The 17,531-nt window shown below is 49.8% G+C and overlaps 1 protein-coding gene across 1 annotated transcript; it reads right to left on the bottom strand.

Moving 5' to 3' along the window:
* Positions 1-4,563: 4,563 nt before the first annotated feature.
* GINS2 (GINS complex subunit 2) lies at positions 4,564-16,774 on the bottom strand. Its single transcript, XM_040410242.1, has 5 exons — positions 16,616-16,774; positions 11,689-11,803; positions 11,112-11,211; positions 5,429-5,555; positions 4,564-5,052 (listed from the first exon to the last, which is right to left on the bottom strand). Exons 1-5 carry the CDS (start codon positions 16,703-16,705, stop codon positions 4,927-4,929), a joined length of 558 nt encoding a protein of 185 aa, XP_040266176.1. The 5' UTR covers positions 16,706-16,774; the 3' UTR covers positions 4,564-4,926.
* Between the last annotated feature and the right edge of the window lie 757 nt (positions 16,775-17,531).

Genomic DNA, 17,531 nt, shown 5'->3' with positions numbered 1-17,531 from the left:
CGTATGCAAACAGATACCATTTGTAGACGGATCCGGATGTGGATCCATCTCACAAATGCATTGCAATACCGGATCCGTCTCTCCGGTTGTCATCCGGAAAACCGGATCCGGTATTTCTCTTTTTCACATTTTTAAAGGTCTGTGCATGCGCAGACCGCAAAACCGGATCCATTTTTCCGGAACTAAGCCCTCTTTCACACGGGCGTCCCAGATTTGCTCCGGATGCATCGCGGGAAAACCGCACGAGTAGGCACGCAATTGCAGTCAGTCAGTTTTGACTGCGATTGCGTTCCGATGTTCAGTTTTTTCTGTGCGAGTGCAATGCGTTTTGCGTGAGAAAGTTCGGTGTTCTATTCATTTTATTATTTTTTAACCATGTTATAAGGGAAAATAATAGCATTCTTAATCCAGAATGCTTAGTAAAATGTTGCTTGAGGGGTTAAAAAATAATAATTATATATATTCATCCACTTGTTCGCGCAGCCGGCAAAGTCTTCTGTCTTCTTTCAGGATCTGCAAAAGGACCTCTGATGATGTAATCACGTGGTGAGTGCGGTGATGTCAGCGCAGGTCTTGCTGAATGAAGATAGAAGATTATCAAAGGTCCTTTTGCAGGTCCAGAAAGAAGAGGATGCCGGCTGCGCGATCAAGTGGATGAGGGGAGTTAATTATGAAATTTTTTTTAACCCCTCATGCCACATTTTAGTAAGCATTCTGTATTAAGAATGCTATTATTTTCCCTTATAGCATACAGTGAATAAACTTTAATGGGGTCCGGGGTTGCTTTCATCCCTATTATCTCCTAGGAACCATGCTTGAAAATCGCACCGCATCCGCACTTGCTTGCAATTTTAACGCAGACCCATTCATTTCTATGGGGCCTGCGTTGCGTGAAAAATGCAGACTATAGAACATGCACAAGTGATGCGTGAAAATCACCGCTAAATCTGCACAGCCCCATTGAAGTGAATGGGTCCTGATTCAGTGCGGGTGCAATGCGGTCACCTCACGCATTGCACGCGTGCGGAATTCTCACCCGTGTGAAAGGTCCTTAGGGTCCTTTCACACTAGCGTTTTATTTTTTTTCGTCATACAATTCCGTCACAGGGGCTCTATACCGGAAAATAACTGATCAGGCATAGCCCCGTGCATTCTGAATGGAGAGTAATCCGTTCAGGATGCATCAGGATGTCTTCAGTTCAGTCATTTTGACTGATCAGGCAAAATATAAAACCGCAGCATGCTACGGTTTTACCTCCGGCGGAAAAAACTGAAGACATGCCGGCTCCGTCCTTCCGGTCTGCGCAGACCGAAAAAAAGGTGAGAAAAATAAATGCCGGATCCATTTTGCCGGATGACACCGGAAAGACGGATCCGGCATTTCAATGCATTTTTTTGACTGATCAGACATTTTTAAGACTAATCATGATCCTGATCAGTCTTACTAATGCCATCAGTTGGCACACGTTTTGCCGGATGCAGCAGGCAGTTCTGGCGACGGAACTGCTTGCCGGATCTCTCTGCCGCAAGTGTGAAAGTAGCCTAATGCATTTCAATTTTGTGTTCCGCATGCTGCAGTATTTTCTCCATCCAAAAACCGTATAGTGACTGACCTGAAGACATCGTGATGCATCCTGAACGGATTGCTCTCCATTCAGAATGCATTAGGATGTAACTGATCAGTTTTTGTCCGGTATAGAGCCCCTAGGACGGAACTGAATACCGGAAAAGTTTAACGCAAGTGTGAAAGTACCCTAAAGCAGAAGGACAAAACCAAAATCCACCTGACTTTTAGGACAGTACAACATGCCTGGATGATTTCATAGGTTATCGCTCTGTCTATGGCACTACAGTAATCAGCTCCTATTAATGTACATCTGCACCATCATTCACATCATAAAAGAGGACTCCATTACGGTCATCCGAATGCAAATGGGGGAGAAGTACAGATACAATTTCCCAGCATACAGCTGAACGGGGCTTACAGGAATCAGTGTGATTGCTGCAGAATCAAACCCATTCACGTATGAAACGGTTGCTCAGTGGTAGATATTTCTGCAACCAATCTGTCACATGTGAATTTACCTAAAAGAAACCGAAGACTGGACGATTACGGCCTCACATGAAGCTGAATGGGACAGAGCACGCACACATACAGAATTTTGGGCTTTGAAAACTCGGTCACTCATTCAGACATGGTTGTGACCCCTGTGCTATCAGCTCCAATGACCCTAAAGTGTATTGGAGGGGCCCGATGGACTCAGAGTTCACATTCCTGTTTACCTGTTCTGGTATAGGAACAATATGAAAAAAGATGAACCTGCTGAATGTGGGAAATGACAGACCCCCAATGACTATAATGGGGTCCACTGGGTCTCCGTTATGGTTTCCGCAAGAGTTTGGTCTTCATTTCTATAGGGTCAGACAGGTCGCCCGTGGTCAGTTACTGGATTACACGTGATACTTTACTAATAGGGGACAGTTTCCTTTCCAGAACTGACAATACAAAGTAAAACAGTCGCCACTTATCACAGAGGAAAGAAAGGAGCGAGGTTAGAAATCTAACAAGTCAGACCCTCGTTCTCGGGCATTTCTTATAGACTACAGACACAGATCCCACAGAAATGGTCAGGACCCCTGAGAAACATTTCTAGGTAATGGTACCAGATCATTCATATCTACTGCGCCGTCACCCATTATCAACAGCCTGCAGGGGACCGGACTGTACTCAACAGTAATGGACGTCACTCGCATGTAGAGTCACGGATCACAATGGTTAGAGCATCACACTACACATGATTTTCTCCTTACCTCATGCGTGGCTATCTAAATTACCAAATAGAATTTCTTACAGGGTGATGCTAAAACCCCCTCATCGTCCGGGACGCGTCTACAGTCCAAAACTCTGACTGTTGGGAGAGATAAAAAGGCTTTATGACGGCAGTAGGGTCGACGTTAGGCTAGGTCTACACAACAACAGATGTCGCGTGACAAATGTCGTCGTGTAGACCTAGCCTAAGGCTACAAGATATGGATGTGACAGTCTAGTTCATTATTGGCTAAAACATTAATGCCCAACACCACAGCAGCTTCTGACAGGTATGAATACAATAAAATAAAAAGCAGCTGAAAAAAATAAAAAGCGCAGCAAGCCAATAATAGACTGGCCAAGAAATGTCAATGTTCTGCAATGGTTTGTGAAAAAAAACTATAAAACATTCCATAAAATGACAAATAATATTTAAACCTGCTATTGTAGAGATGCACCACAAGAGGGGGCACTAGCTCCTGGCTTCTTACACAGGCTGCATTTGTAGAAAGTTTCAGTGTTTTTTTTTTGCAGTCACAGTCAAAATACAGTAACTTGGTTAAGAAATTCCCCACATTTTAAAAGTAAAAATGCAAACAACCCTGGTACACAGGACAGAACACTGCCCTTCCAGTATAGTCCGGCAGCTACGGACTTGGACTGCTACAGCTCACAAATATAAGGGCGCCTTCACACGCAGCAGATTTGGTTGCAGAAATTTATGCAGTTGAGAATCCGTTCATGTAAATGGGGTTGTCTTAGTGGCAAGCAGATGGATTTGTGCAAACATCATTCAGGTGAATGGAACCGATTTTCAGTTGCAGAAATCTGCTGCGTGTGAAGGTGCCCTAATACTGTGAAAAGCAGACAAATCAGCTACTACGATATCAGATCTGCAGACAGCGAGGGCCATGAGGCCAACAAAACGTCCTCACCTGCTGTTATACAGGAGACGCGGCTCCGTGCGGTAAAGCCCTGTTCAGATCACGGTTCTGACCTACACTTAGTGTGTACAAAGGGAAACATCCATATATTCAGAGGACAAAATAATGTCCTTCTGACCTCTGCAGGGGAAATAGCATGGACCAGTACGTAGACTGCTTTATTCCATACAATGGGCACAGTGGAAGAAAACAAGCTCATACTGCACGTTACACTTTTATCTTCAGCAATGGACACCGTATCGCACTGTACGCCGAGGTCTCTGCTGAAGGTATGTGGCGGGGCTTTTCCCAGCACATACATCGCACTGAGGCCATTATGGACATCAGCAGAATTTCTGCAAGTGAAATAAGCTGCCAGGCCCGCTATGACAGCTCCCATGGGGGCGAAGGATTGGGCGTGCCAGATCTTTCCTTCCTCTGAAATATAAGCCATTGGGAGACCCCATACATATTACATTGTTCATTCAGTGGAACTTATCTTAAGACCAGTAGCAGATCTTGTGTGATCTACTATAATGATGGAAAGCCACAGCATTACTCCCCGATCCCTCAGAAGACCACCAAAGCCATTGTAATCTAACAACTGTCACTCCGCTAGCTTCACAGTAAGATGAATGGCAGGCATAAAGATGATCTACCAAGGGGGCTCCTGATTCTAGTCTCCGATCCACCAATGTCGCGGGCACCCACCTCATTTTCAGATGCCGCTGTGCCCTAATACTTATCTCTTTCTTTAAAAAAAAAACTGTAATAACAGACTCCAGTAGCGCCAGATGAGCGGGAAATGAAGGGAGCAGAGGGGTGTAATAAGCATTTGTTTATTTCACGATTGTGAACAGGTAAGTCCGACACGAGAACCCGCTGCTTCTTTCCAAGAGTGAATAGGGTTAATACCATGCGCTCGATATCTCGAGAATGCAGCAGTGTCATTCTTCTGGACAGAGCTGGTTTCTGGTGACAGGACATTCCCGTGTCTACACCGGCCGGCAGCACGAGTGCACTGTGGTCTCACCTGAAGCGCAGGAGGTGCACCTGTCACTAGCAGCATGTCTCTCTTGTCTGCCAGCATCACAGACGATATCTGTATATGCCAGGGAAGCAAGCTCTTCACAATGACCTCGGCAAGCCGCTAGTTCCATTCGCCTTTTTAATTACGTTGGCCCAGTGGGTGGGTCAGTGTTCCTGGGACTGTCCATCCTCCGAGTACTGCAGGCTGGTTCGTAATTTGTACATGTGGTTTAGGGACTCCGTTAAAAAAGTTCCAATGGTGTTAATTTCCATCAGCGTTAAGTTATCCAGCTGGCAAATGAGAAGAGAGAGAGACTTGTAACAGCAGGGCCTGCACAGGCAGGTGGACAATGAGACGCGTTTAATCAGAGGAGGCTTAGCCGGATGCAGAGTTACTCCGCCAAGTTGGACAAAGGCTCAGAGAATCACAGTTGTCTATCAATCTCTAAAATGAGAAATCGCTTCACTAGCAAATCTGAGCAGCGGCCCGAGCTCTCCGAGCAGACATTCCCGTCCACGTGACTCTCTTCACGCCGTCGGCTGTGTAATGTGACAGCTCCGCAGCAATAACCAAACATTTACATTTCTGATTTTCTGCACATTAAACCTCAGTAATGAGCAAACAGAGAACAATCTCCCCAAATCACAGTTCAGGCCCCGTCTGTACCTTGGCGTGGGCTTCCTGTTCCCGCACAAAGCTGTCAGCAGACAATCGGAGCTTGGCGATTCGAGTGTCCCACGTGTCCTTAACAAGCGTCCTGATCTCGTCAGCCTTTGGGATGTTGTCAGAGGCACTAAGAGGAGGAAACAACGATCATGTGTACATGTGGCAATGACAGGCATGGCGTGGATACGGATGTAACATACAACAAAAAATCCGGATTCACAGGGGGTCATTTACAAAGACCGGCTCTTTACGCTGGTCATTTTTTCCTCAGCTGGAGGATTTGCCTAATTGATAAGGCGGGCGCCTCGTCCGCACCTCCAGCAGTCCGTGTGCCTGAGGTAAAACTAAACCAGTCCCTGACTAGAGTAGCCTTTATTTATAGGGCTGCAGCTAACGATTATTTGAACAATCAATTAGTTGTCGATATATTCATCGATCCGGAAAAAACACCAAAATGACAAAAAAAGAGGTTTATATGATTTTACTTGAAAAATTATGTTCAAAGGCCATATTAAAACAAATTTAGGAGTTACATAATTATAAAAATTTGGTATTACAATGTAAAAAAGACGACATGTCCACATGGTCAGGGCTGAGGCTAGCCCTCTTCTTACACGCTAGGTTGCCTGTTGCAGAGAAGAGGCATTCCGATGGTGTGGATGTACTTGGGATAGACAAGACAAATAGGGGAGGGGGATCTGTGGATGGTAGTGGCACTGTTATGGGGGGGGGGCGATCTGTGGATGGTAGTGGCACTGTTATGGGGGGGGGCGATCTGTGGATGGCAGTGGCACAGTTATGGGGAGGGGGATCCGTGCACCGCTATGGGAGGGGGATCCGTGCACCGCTATGGGAGGGGGATCCGTGCACCGCTATGGGAGGGGGATCCGTGCACCGCTATGGGAGGGGGATCCGTGCACCGCTATGGGAGGGGGATCCGTGCACCGCTATGGGAGGGGGATCCGTGCACCGCTATGGGAGGGGGATCCGTGCACCGCTATGGGAGGGGGATCCGTGCACCGCTATGGGAGGGGGATCCGTGCACCGCTATGGGAGGGGGATCCGTGCACCGCTATGGGAGGGGGATCCGTGCACCGCTATGGGAGGGGGATCCGTGCACCGCTATGGGAGGGGGATCCGTGCACCGCTATGGGAGGGGGATCCGTGCACCGCTATGGGAGGGGGATCCGTGCACCGCTATGGGAGGGGGATCCGTGCACCGCTATGGCACTGTTATGGGGGGGGGGGGGGGGCGATCTGTGGATGGCACTGTTATGTGGAGAGGGGGGGCGATCTGTGGATGGCACCGTTATGTGGAGAGGGGGGGGGCGATCTGTGGATGGCACCGTTATGGGGAGGGGGGGACGATCTGTGGATGGCACCGTTATGGGGAGGGGGGGACGATCTGTGGATGGCACCGTTATGGGGAGGGGGGGCGATCTGTGGATGGCACCGTTATGGGGAGGGGGGGCGATCTGTGGATGGCACCGTTATGGGGAGGGGGGGGGAATCTGTGGATGGCACCGTTATGGGGAGGGGGGGGACGATCTGTGGATGGCACCGTTATGGGGAGGGGGGGACGATCTGTGGATGGCACTGTTATGATCTTTATTACCTTACAAATACAATGAAGCTCCGGTAACAGGCAGAGCGGGCGGCGGCGTAACGTCACTCACTCACGTGACACGCCTGCTCCGCCCACTTTATGAATGAAGCAGGAGTTATCGAATATTATCAATAACTTCGATTAATCGTTGCAGCCCTATTTATTTATTTTTTACATGTAAATCTTAATAAATCTGCCAAAGTCCAAGCCCCAAGTGGCGAGGACGGTGTAAAAACACCTGTGCGTCCAAATATTGTCTCCCGGGAGTTTAAAAAGATATAAAAAGGGTCTTGCATCTATTTTAACACGAAAACCTGGTGTGAAAATTTTCATAAAAGACCCCTCCCCCCAGTCTCCAATCGTGCAGGTTAACACCTTCATGACCTCTGCTGTATATGTACGGCAGAAGTCGGATCTTTAAACGTGGCGTCTGGTTGCACTGGGTTTCTGCTGTGGATGTGTGAAAAAAGGATTTTATAGATATGTAAATGAGTCTTGTATGTGTCCAAGGGGCTGTACGAACCTTCCTGGAGCCCAGCCACCCCCGCCTGTGAAGGAGCCCAGCACCGCCTAGGTCCTCCGAATCTCCTCCTTTCATCAACGATAGATCGCGAGATTACGGCGATCTATCGTTGATGAAAGGAGGAGATTCGGAGGACATAGGCGGTGCTGGGCTCCTTCACAGGCGGGGGTGGCTGGGCTCCAGGAAGGTTCGTACAGCCCCTTGGACACATACAAGACTCATTTACATATCTATAAAATCCTTTTTTAAGCACAATAAAAGCACACAGCTTTATGGGACAGGTATATTGCTGACATGCTAGCGGCGATCTAGCCGTGCATGTCCGCAGCTCTATAGCACAAAACCTGGTGACAGAATCCCTTTAAGACCATGGAGATGATCATAGACTTTAGGAGATCTCCCCCTAATCATAAATGGATCTACAGTAACCCGAGTAGAGTCATTCAACAACCCATCATCAAGAAGGCGCAGCAGAGGATGTACCACCTACGGCAGCTGAAAAAGTTTGGCCTACCACACAAATGAATGGTGCAGTTCTACACCGCGATCATCGAACCCATCATGACATCAGCATAGAACTGAAAACGAACACTATCCATGCTGTCTGTCCCGGTCCTGCACTATCCATGCTGTCTGTCCCGGTCCTGCACTATCCATGCTGTCTGTCCCGGTCCTGCACTATCCATGCTGTCTGTCCCGGTCCTGCACTATCCATGCTGTCTGTCCCGGTCCTGCACTATCCATGCTGTCTGTCCCGGTCCTGCACTATCCATGCTGTCTGTCCCGGTCCTGCACTATCCATGCTGTCTGTCCCGGTCCTGCACTATCCATGCTGTCTGTCCCGGTCCTGCACTATCCATGCTGTCTGTCCCGGTCCTGCACTATCCATGCTGTCTGTCCCGGTCCTGCACTATCCATGCTGTCTGTCCCGGTCCTGCACTATCCATGCTGTCTGTCCCGGTCCTGCACTATCCATGCTGTCTGTCCCGGTCCTGCACTATCCATGCTGTCTGTCCCGGTCCTGCACTATCCATGCTGTCTGTCCCGGTCCTGCACTATCCATGCTGTCTGTCCCGGTCCTGCACTATCCATGCTGTCTGTCCCGGTCCTGCACTATCCATGCTGTCTGTCCCGGTCCTGCACTATCCATGCTGTCTGTCCCGGTCCTGCACTATCCATGCTGTCTGTCCCGGTCCTGCACTATCCATGCTGTCTGTCCCGGTCCTGCACTATCCATGCTGTCTGTCCCGGTCCTGCACTATCCATGCTGTCTGTCCCGGTCCTGCACTATCCATGCTGTCTGTCCCGGTCCTGCACTATCCATGCTGTCTGTCCCGGTCCTGCACTATCCATGCTGTCTGTCCCGGTCCTGCACTATCCATGCTGTCTGTCCCGGTCCTGCACTATCCATGCTGTCTGTCCCGGTCCTGCACTATCCATGCTGTCTGTCCCGGTCCTGCACTATCCATGCTGTCTGTCCCGGTCCTGCACTATCCATGCTGTCTGTCCCGGTCCTGCACTATCCATGCTGTCTGTCCCGGTCCTGCACTATCCATGCTGTCTGTCCCGGTCCTGCACTATCCATGCTGTCTGTCCCTGTCCTGCACTATCCATGCTGTCTGTCCCTGTCCTGCACTATCCATGCTGTCTGTCCCTGTCCTGCACTATCCATGCTGTCTGTCCCTGTCCTGCACTATCCATGCTGTCTGTCCCGATCCGGCACTATCCATGCTGTCTGTCCCGGTCCTGCACTATCCATGCTGTCTGTCCCGGTCCTGCACTATCCATGCTGTCTGTCCCGGTCCTGCACTATCCATGCTGTCTGTCCCGGTCCTGCACTATCCATGCTGTCTGTCCCGGTCCTGCACTATCCATGCTGTCTGTCCCGGTCCTGCACTATCCATGCTGTCTGTCCCGGTCCTGCACTATCCATGCTGTCTGTCCCGGTCCTGCACTATCCATGCTGTCTGTCCCGGTCCTGCACTATCCATGCTGTCTGTCCCGGTCCTGCACTATCCATGCTGTCTGTCCCGGTCCTGCACTATCCATGCTGTCTGTCCCGGTCCTGCACTATCCATGCTGTCCGTCAAGCAACTGCCAAGTTCAATTCCTTGTAAGTGCAAACTTATTTGGCCAAATAAATTGATTCTGATTCTGTTACACTGCACTAATAGTCCAGAGCCTGAAGCAAGCTTCGGAGTCTATTACAGGAATATACCAATACAGGCCACTAGGTGGTAGCACTGTACTGTTATGTTGAAAATGCCGTGTTCATTGATGGCGATTTCGCAAGCAAATTCATTCAGTTTTGTATGTGATCGCGTTCAGTTTTTATCACGCGGGTGCAATACGATTTAATGTGTTTTGCACGCGCGTGATAAAAAAATGAAGGTATACAAACAACATCTCTTAGCAACCATCAATGAAAAACGCAAGCAAGTGCAGAAGCGATGCGATTTTTCACGCAGCCCCATTCACTTCTATGGGGCCTGCGTCGCGTGAAAAATCAGAATATAGAACATGCTGCGATTTTCACGCAACGCACAAGTGATGTGTGAAAAACAACGCTTATGAAACAGATTTGTCCGGATTCAGTGCGGGTGCTATGCGTTCGCAGAGCCCTCACACAGCTTCATAGTTCTAGGGGTCAGAATATGGTGATGAAAAAATAAGATTTGTTAAAGTGAATGAGGCCAAACACGGACAGCCCAGTGATTGCAATAAGCAGTGGATTCACACGTGGCCCTGACAAACAGCTGCAGTTTACTCATGAATGAGGCCCAGGGCTAGTTTCAAACTGCTGTTAGGCGAGCTCTCTGGATACGGCATTGCAGGATGTTACAGGAATAGCCGCCAGGGCCCAAGCTGCATATGTTACCAGTGTACAATATTATCCATTTACCACAGACCTGCGCCATTTAGGAGAACGATCCATCCAATAAAAGCAACGACAGGAAACTAAGTAAATCTACTTTCACACCTGCGTTAGGTGCGGATCCGTCTGGTATCTGCACAGGCGGATCCGCACCTATAAATGCAAACGCTGGTATCCGTTCAGAACGCATCCGTCCGCATTATTCTGTCCAAAAAAAATCTAAGTCTATGTGCAAGTCAAACGGATCCGTCCTGACTTACATCGAAAGTCAATGGGGGACGGATCCGTTTACAATTGCAACATATTGTGTCAATGTAAACGGATCCGTCCCCATTGACTTACATTGTAAGTCAGGACAGATCCGTTTGGCTCCGCACGGCCAGGCGGACACCCGAACGCTGCAAGCAGCCTCCAGAGCGGAATGGAGGCGGAACGGAGCCAAACTGATGCATTCTGAACGGATCCTTATTCATTCAGAATGCATTGGGGCTTAACTGATCCGTTTGGGGCCGCTTGTGAGAGCCTTGAAACGGATCTGACAGGCGGACCCAGAAACGGCAGTGTGAAAGTAGCCCAAGTAGTGGAGATAAAATGAAATGGACTGCCGAGGATGCGTGTACACACCATGGTCTGAAACCCCACCTCTGCCACGCTCTTGGCACATATTTGCTTTACTTACTGATTTAACAATAACTTGGTAAGTTCCATGTAGTGGGCACTGGGCATCGGTGTGAAGGTCTCCTCCCTCCGTTCATTGTCTCGGATTTCCTCCAGCTTTTCTAAAATAACGATATCTGTAATTAACACATTGTGTCTGCATGTAAACCAGCCGCCCCACGTGCCCCCGGGGGTGAAATGTCCGCACACTCAGGACTGCAGCGACCACAGTAAGTATGACATGAAGAGTCCTGATCACATGGTGTCTGCACATTAGATGATGAAACCTTGGTGGTCTTTAAACTGGGACCCCCCCCCAAAGCAGAAGTGTGCAAGGAGACATCCAGAAATCTTCACTATAAGGGAGTCCACGTGGCGTGGCAGAACTAAAAGCACTTCAGCTCAGATCTCATCATGTGAAGGCAGCCGTGATGCACAACATGCTCTGGGATGACACCGCAGAGCAGAAAAGCGGAGCGGGCCCCTGCTCTGTCATTCTAGGGCGCAGAGGGGTCCCAAGGTCCGAGCATTAATCATGTCTCTGCATCCTGACGGTACGGTGATGTGTATTAATAGAGGGGGACAGAACCGTCTCTCACCAACGTCCATCCACTCCGGAGGAACAATGCGGCATTTCTGGCGCTGCTTCAGGTTGATGGCCAGCCACAGAGGCACCTGCACAGGGAGACCCGGGTTAAAGGGACCTATGTCACCCTGGAGAAGAGCAGAAATATGGGTCAGAGCACAAACAGCACAAGGGACGTGCACAAAGTAATGTCCGAAACACAGTAATAATATACAGGAGGTGACGTCACTGCTGCCCATACACCTGTCCTAATATACAGGAGGTGACGTCACTGCTGCCCAGTGCCCATACACCTCAAATAATATACAGGAGGTGACATCACCGCTGCCCATACACCTCAAATAATATACAGGAGGTGACGTCACCACTGCCCATACACCTCAAATAATATACAGGAGGTGACATCTCCGCTGCTCATACACCTCAAATAATATACAGGAGGTGACGTCACCGCTGCCCATACACCTGTGCTAATATACAGGAGGTGACGTCACCACTGCCCATACACCTCAAATAATATACAGGAGGTGACATCACCGCTGCTCATACACCTCAAATAATATACAGGAGGTGACGTCACCACTGCCCATACACCTGTCCTAATATACAGGAGGTGACGTCACCGCTGCCCATACACCTCAAATAATATACAGGAGGTGACGTCACCACTGCCCATACACCTGTCCTAATATACAGGAGGTGACGTCACCGCTGCCCATACACCTCAAATAATATACAGGAGGTGACATCACCACTGCCCATACACCTGTCCTAATATACAGGAGGTGACGTCGCCGCTGCCCATACACCTCAAATAATATACAGGAGGTGACGTCACCGCTGCCCAGTACCCATACACCTCAAATAATATACAGGAGGTGACGTCACCACTGCCCATACACCTGTCCTAATATACAGGAGGTGACGTCACCGCTGCCCATACACCTGTCCTAATATACAGGAGGTGACGTCACCGCTGCCCATACACCTCAAATAATATACAGGAGGTGACGTCACCGCTGCCCATACACCTGTCCTAATATACAGGAGGTGACGTCACCGCTGCCCATACACCTGTCCTAATATACAGGAGGTGACGTCACCGCTGCCCATACACCTGTCCTAATATACAGAATATGACGTCACCGCTGCCCATACACCTGTCCTAATATACAGGAGGTGACGTCACCGCTGCCCATACACCTGTCCTAATATACAGAATATGACGTCACCGCTGCCCATAAACCTGTCCTAATATACAGGAGGTGACGTCACCGCTGCCCATACACCTGTCCTAATATACAGGAGGTGACGTCACCGCTGCCCATACACCTCAAATAATATACAGGAGGTGACATCACCGCTGCCCATACACCTGTCCTAATATACAGGAGGTGACGTCACCGCTGCCCATACACCTGTCCTAATATACAGGAGGTGACGTCACCGCTGCCCATACACCTGTCCTAATATACAGGAGGTGACATCACCGCTGCCCATACACCTCAAATAATATACAGGAGGTGACATCACCACTGCCCATACACCTGTCCTAATATACAGGAGGTGACGTCGCCGCTGCCCATACACCTCAAATAATATACAGGAGGTGACGTCACCGCTGCCCAGTGCCCATACACCTCAAATAATATACAGGAGGTGACGTCACCGCTGCCCATACACCTCAAATAATATACAGGAGGTGACGTCACCGCTGCCCAGTGCCCATACACCTCAAATAATATACAGGAGGTGACATCACCGCTGCCCATACACCTCAAATAATATACAGGAGGTGACATCACCGCTGCCCATACACCTGTCCTAATATACAGGAGGTGACGTCACCGCTGCCCATACACCTGTCCTAATATACAGGAGGTGACGTCACCGCTGCCCATACACCTGTCCTAATATACAGGAGGTGACGTCACCGCTGTCCATACACCTCAAATAATATACAGGAGGTGACGTCACCACTGCCCATACACCTGTCCTAATATACAGGAGGTGACGTCACCGCTGCCCATACACCTGTCCTAATATACAGGAGGTGACGTCACCGCTGCCCATACACCTCAAATAATATACAGGAGGTGACGTCACCGCTGCCCATACACCTCAAATAATATACAGGAGGTGACGTCGCCGCTGCCCATACACCTGTCCTAATATACAGGAGGTGACGTCACCGCTGCCCATACACCTGTCCTAATATACAGGAGGTGACGTCACCGCTGCCCATACACCTCAAATAATATACAGGAGGTGACGTCACCACTGCCCATACACCTGTCCTAATATACAGGAGGTGACGTCACCGCTGCCCATACACCTGTCCTAATATACAGGAGGTGACGTCACCGCTGCCCATACACCTCAAATAATATACAGGAGGTGACGTCACCGCTGCCCATACACCTGTCCTAATATACAGGAGGTGACGTCACCGCTGCCCATACACCTGTCCTAATATACAGGAGGTGACGTCACCGCTGCCCATACACCTGTCCTAATATACAGAATATGACGTCACCGCTGCCCATACACCTGTCCTAATATACAGAATATGACGTCACCGCTGCCCATAAACCTGTCCTAATATACAGGAGGTGACGTCACCGCTGCCCATACACCTGTCCTAATATACAGGAGGTGACGTCACCGCTGCCCATACACCTGTCCTAATATACAGGAGGTGACGTCACCGCTGCCCATACACCTCAAATAATATACAGGAGGTGACGTCACCGCTGCCCATACACCTCAAATAATATACAGGAGGTGACGTCGCCGCTGCCCATACACCTGTCCTAATATACAGGAGGTGACGTCACCGCTGCCCATACACCTGTCCTAATATACAGGAGGTGACGTCACCGCTGCCCATACACCTCAAATAATATACAGGAGGTGACGTCACCACTGCCCATACACCTGTCCTAATATACAGGAGGTGACGTCACCGCTGCCCATACACCTGTCCTAATATACAGGAGGTGACGTCACCGCTGCCCATACACCTCAAATAATATACAGGAGGTGACATCACCGCTGCCCATACACCTGTCCTAATATACAGGAGGTGACGTCACCACTGCCCATACACCTGTCCTAATATACAGGAGGTGACGTCACCGCTGCCCATACACCTGTCCTAATATACAGGAGGTGACGTCACCGCTGCCCATACACCTGTCCTAATATACAGGAGGTGACATCACCGCTGTCCATACACCTGTCCTAATATACAGGAGGTGACGTCACCACTGCCCATACACCTGTCCTAATATACAGGAGGTGACGTCACCGCTGCCCATACACCTGTCCTAATATACAGAATATGACGTCACCGCTGCCCATACACCTGTCCTAATATACAGGAGGTGACGTCACCGCTGCCCATACACCTGTCCTAATATACAGGAGGTGACGTCACCGCTGCCCATACACCTGTCCTAATATACAGAATATGACGTCACCGCTGCCCATAAACCTGTCCTAATATACAGGAGGTGACGTCACCGCTGCCCATACACCTCAAATAATATACAGGAGGTGACGTCACCACTGCCCATACACCTGTCCTAATATACAGGAGGTGACGTCACCGCTGCCCATACACCTGTCCTAATATACAGGAGGTGACGTCACCGCTGCCCATACACCTCAAATAATATACAGGAGGTGACGTCACCGCTGCCCATACACCTGTCCTAATATACAGGAGGTGACGTCACCGCTGCCCATACACCTGTCCTAATATACAGGAGGTGACGTCACCGCTGCCCATACACCTGTCCTAATATACAGAATATGACGTCACCGCTGCCCATACACCTGTCCTAATATACAGAATATGACGTCACCGCTGCCCATAAACCTGTCCTAATATACAGGAGGTGACGTCACCGCTGCCCATACACCTGTCCTAATATACAGGAGGTGACGTCACCGCTGCCCATACACCTGTCCTAATATACAGGAGGTGACGTCACCGCTGCCCATACACCTCAAATAATATACAGGAGGTGACGTCACCGCTGCCCATACACCTCAAATAATATACAGGAGGTGACGTCGCCGCTGCCCATACACCTCAAATAATATACAGGAGGTGACGTCACCACTGCCCATACACCTGTCCTAATATACAGGAGGTGACGTCACCGCTGCCCATACACCTGTCCTAATATACAGGAGGTGACGTCACCGCTGCCCATACACCTCAAATAATATACAGGAGGTGACATCACCGCTGCCCATACACCTGTCCTAATATACAGGAGGTGACATCACCGCTGCCCATACACCTGTCCTAATATACAGGAGGTGACGTCACCGCTGCCCATACACCTGTCCTAATATACAGGAAGTGACGTCACCGCTGCCCATACACCTGTCCTAATATACAGGAGGTGACATCACCGCTGTCCATACACCTGTCCTAATATACAGGAGGTGACGTCACCACTGCCCATACACCTGTCCTAATATACAGGAGGTGACGTCACCGCTGCCCATACACCTGTCCTAATATACAGAATATGACGTCACCGCTGCCCATACACCTGTCCTAATATACAGGAGGTGACGTCACCGCTGCCCATACACCTGTCCTAATATACAGAATATGACGTCACCGCTGCCCATAAACCTGTCCTAATATACAGGAGGTGACGTCACCGCTGCCCATACACCTGTCAATATACAGAATATGACGTCACCACTGTCCATACACCTGTCAATATACCGAATATGACGTCACCACTGTCCATACACCTGTCAATATACAGAATATGACGTCACTACTCGCCTTGACATCTCAAATATTTATGACGCGTCCTAGAACCACAAGCCTCAGGATACCGCCAGTGTAATGCTGGTACTTGTAGTTCTGCGACATGACCTGGCCGCCCCAGAAGAAACACGCCTCTCACCCCGATGAGGTACACCTTATCCATGCTGAAGTTGGGGATAATCGTCACCAGTTCCTTCTCGGCCAAAAATTCCACCTCAGAAGCGTCCATCTCCTTCGCCCCGCTCCTGCCCCGCAGCCTCCGCCCACAGATTTCCCGCGCTGTCGTCCTCGCCAATCAGAACAGAGATCAGTGTATGACGCGATGTTTGCGTCCTAAACCTCACTCTGAAAAATCATATGGCTGTTCATGAAATTGAGGCCTGGAACGCAGGGCCGCACCGGAAGTGACTACAATTAGCTGGAGGAGGGGGTGAAACAGGGTGCGCACGCGCGGCTATATCCTCCTCCCGCCACACATATCAGGATTACACTGCGTGCGCACTCGGGGGTAGGGAGATCTGATGGAATAAGGTATAGTAGTCTGACGGAACACCGGTGCTCTAACGGAAAGCCTTACTTTGTGAAAATACCGTACGGCACGGATCAGCCATCGGGGGGTGGGGGTGCAGCATATTGGGGGGCAATGCTTCATTCGGGGTGGAGGGTGCAGCATATTGGGGGGCATTGCTGGCTGGCTTTGATCTGGTCGGCCTCTCCCTGCTCCCAGCACTATCAGACAGCCGGGGGGTGGGATTTGAGCAGTATATTGGGGGGGATTCCTTGCCCTTTTTTTTTTTTTTTTTAAAGGGGTTCTGCAGTTTGTTTAACTTTAAACTGATGATCTATCCTCTGGATAGATCGACAGCTTCTGATCGGCGGGGATCCGACACCCGGGACCCCCGCCGATCAGCTGTTTGAGAAGGAAGCTCCATTCAAGTGAACAGAGCTTAGCCGCGCCAGTGATACTAGTCGTGACGTCACTGGGCCGGTGGTAAACGGTGAGAAGGCCGCGGTGCTGCTACCTTCTCAAACAGCTGGTCGGCGGGGGTCCCGGG

Source organism: Bufo bufo, chromosome 10 (genome assembly GCF_905171765.1).
Source record: "Bufo bufo chromosome 10, aBufBuf1.1, whole genome shotgun sequence".
Lineage (NCBI taxonomy): Eukaryota > Metazoa > Chordata > Amphibia > Anura > Bufonidae > Bufo > Bufo bufo.
Note: the sequence above shows the minus strand (reverse complement) of the source record. Positions and strands in the feature narration are given on the sequence as shown.

Bases quoted from the DNA above. Each gene is read 5' to 3' on its own strand.
- GINS2 (XM_040410242.1), bottom strand. From the start codon at position 16,705: ATGGACGCTTCTGAGGTGGAATTTTTGGCCGAGAAGGAACTGGTGACG. The intron at 11,804-16,615 runs GTGAGAGGCGTG...GCTCTTCTCCAG, and splicing joins ATAAGGTGTACCTCATCGGG to GGTGACATAGGTCCCTTTAA. The intron at 5,053-5,428 runs GTACAGACGGGG...CTCATTTGCCAG, and splicing joins AACAGGAAGCCCACGCCAAG to CTGGATAACTTAACGCTGAT.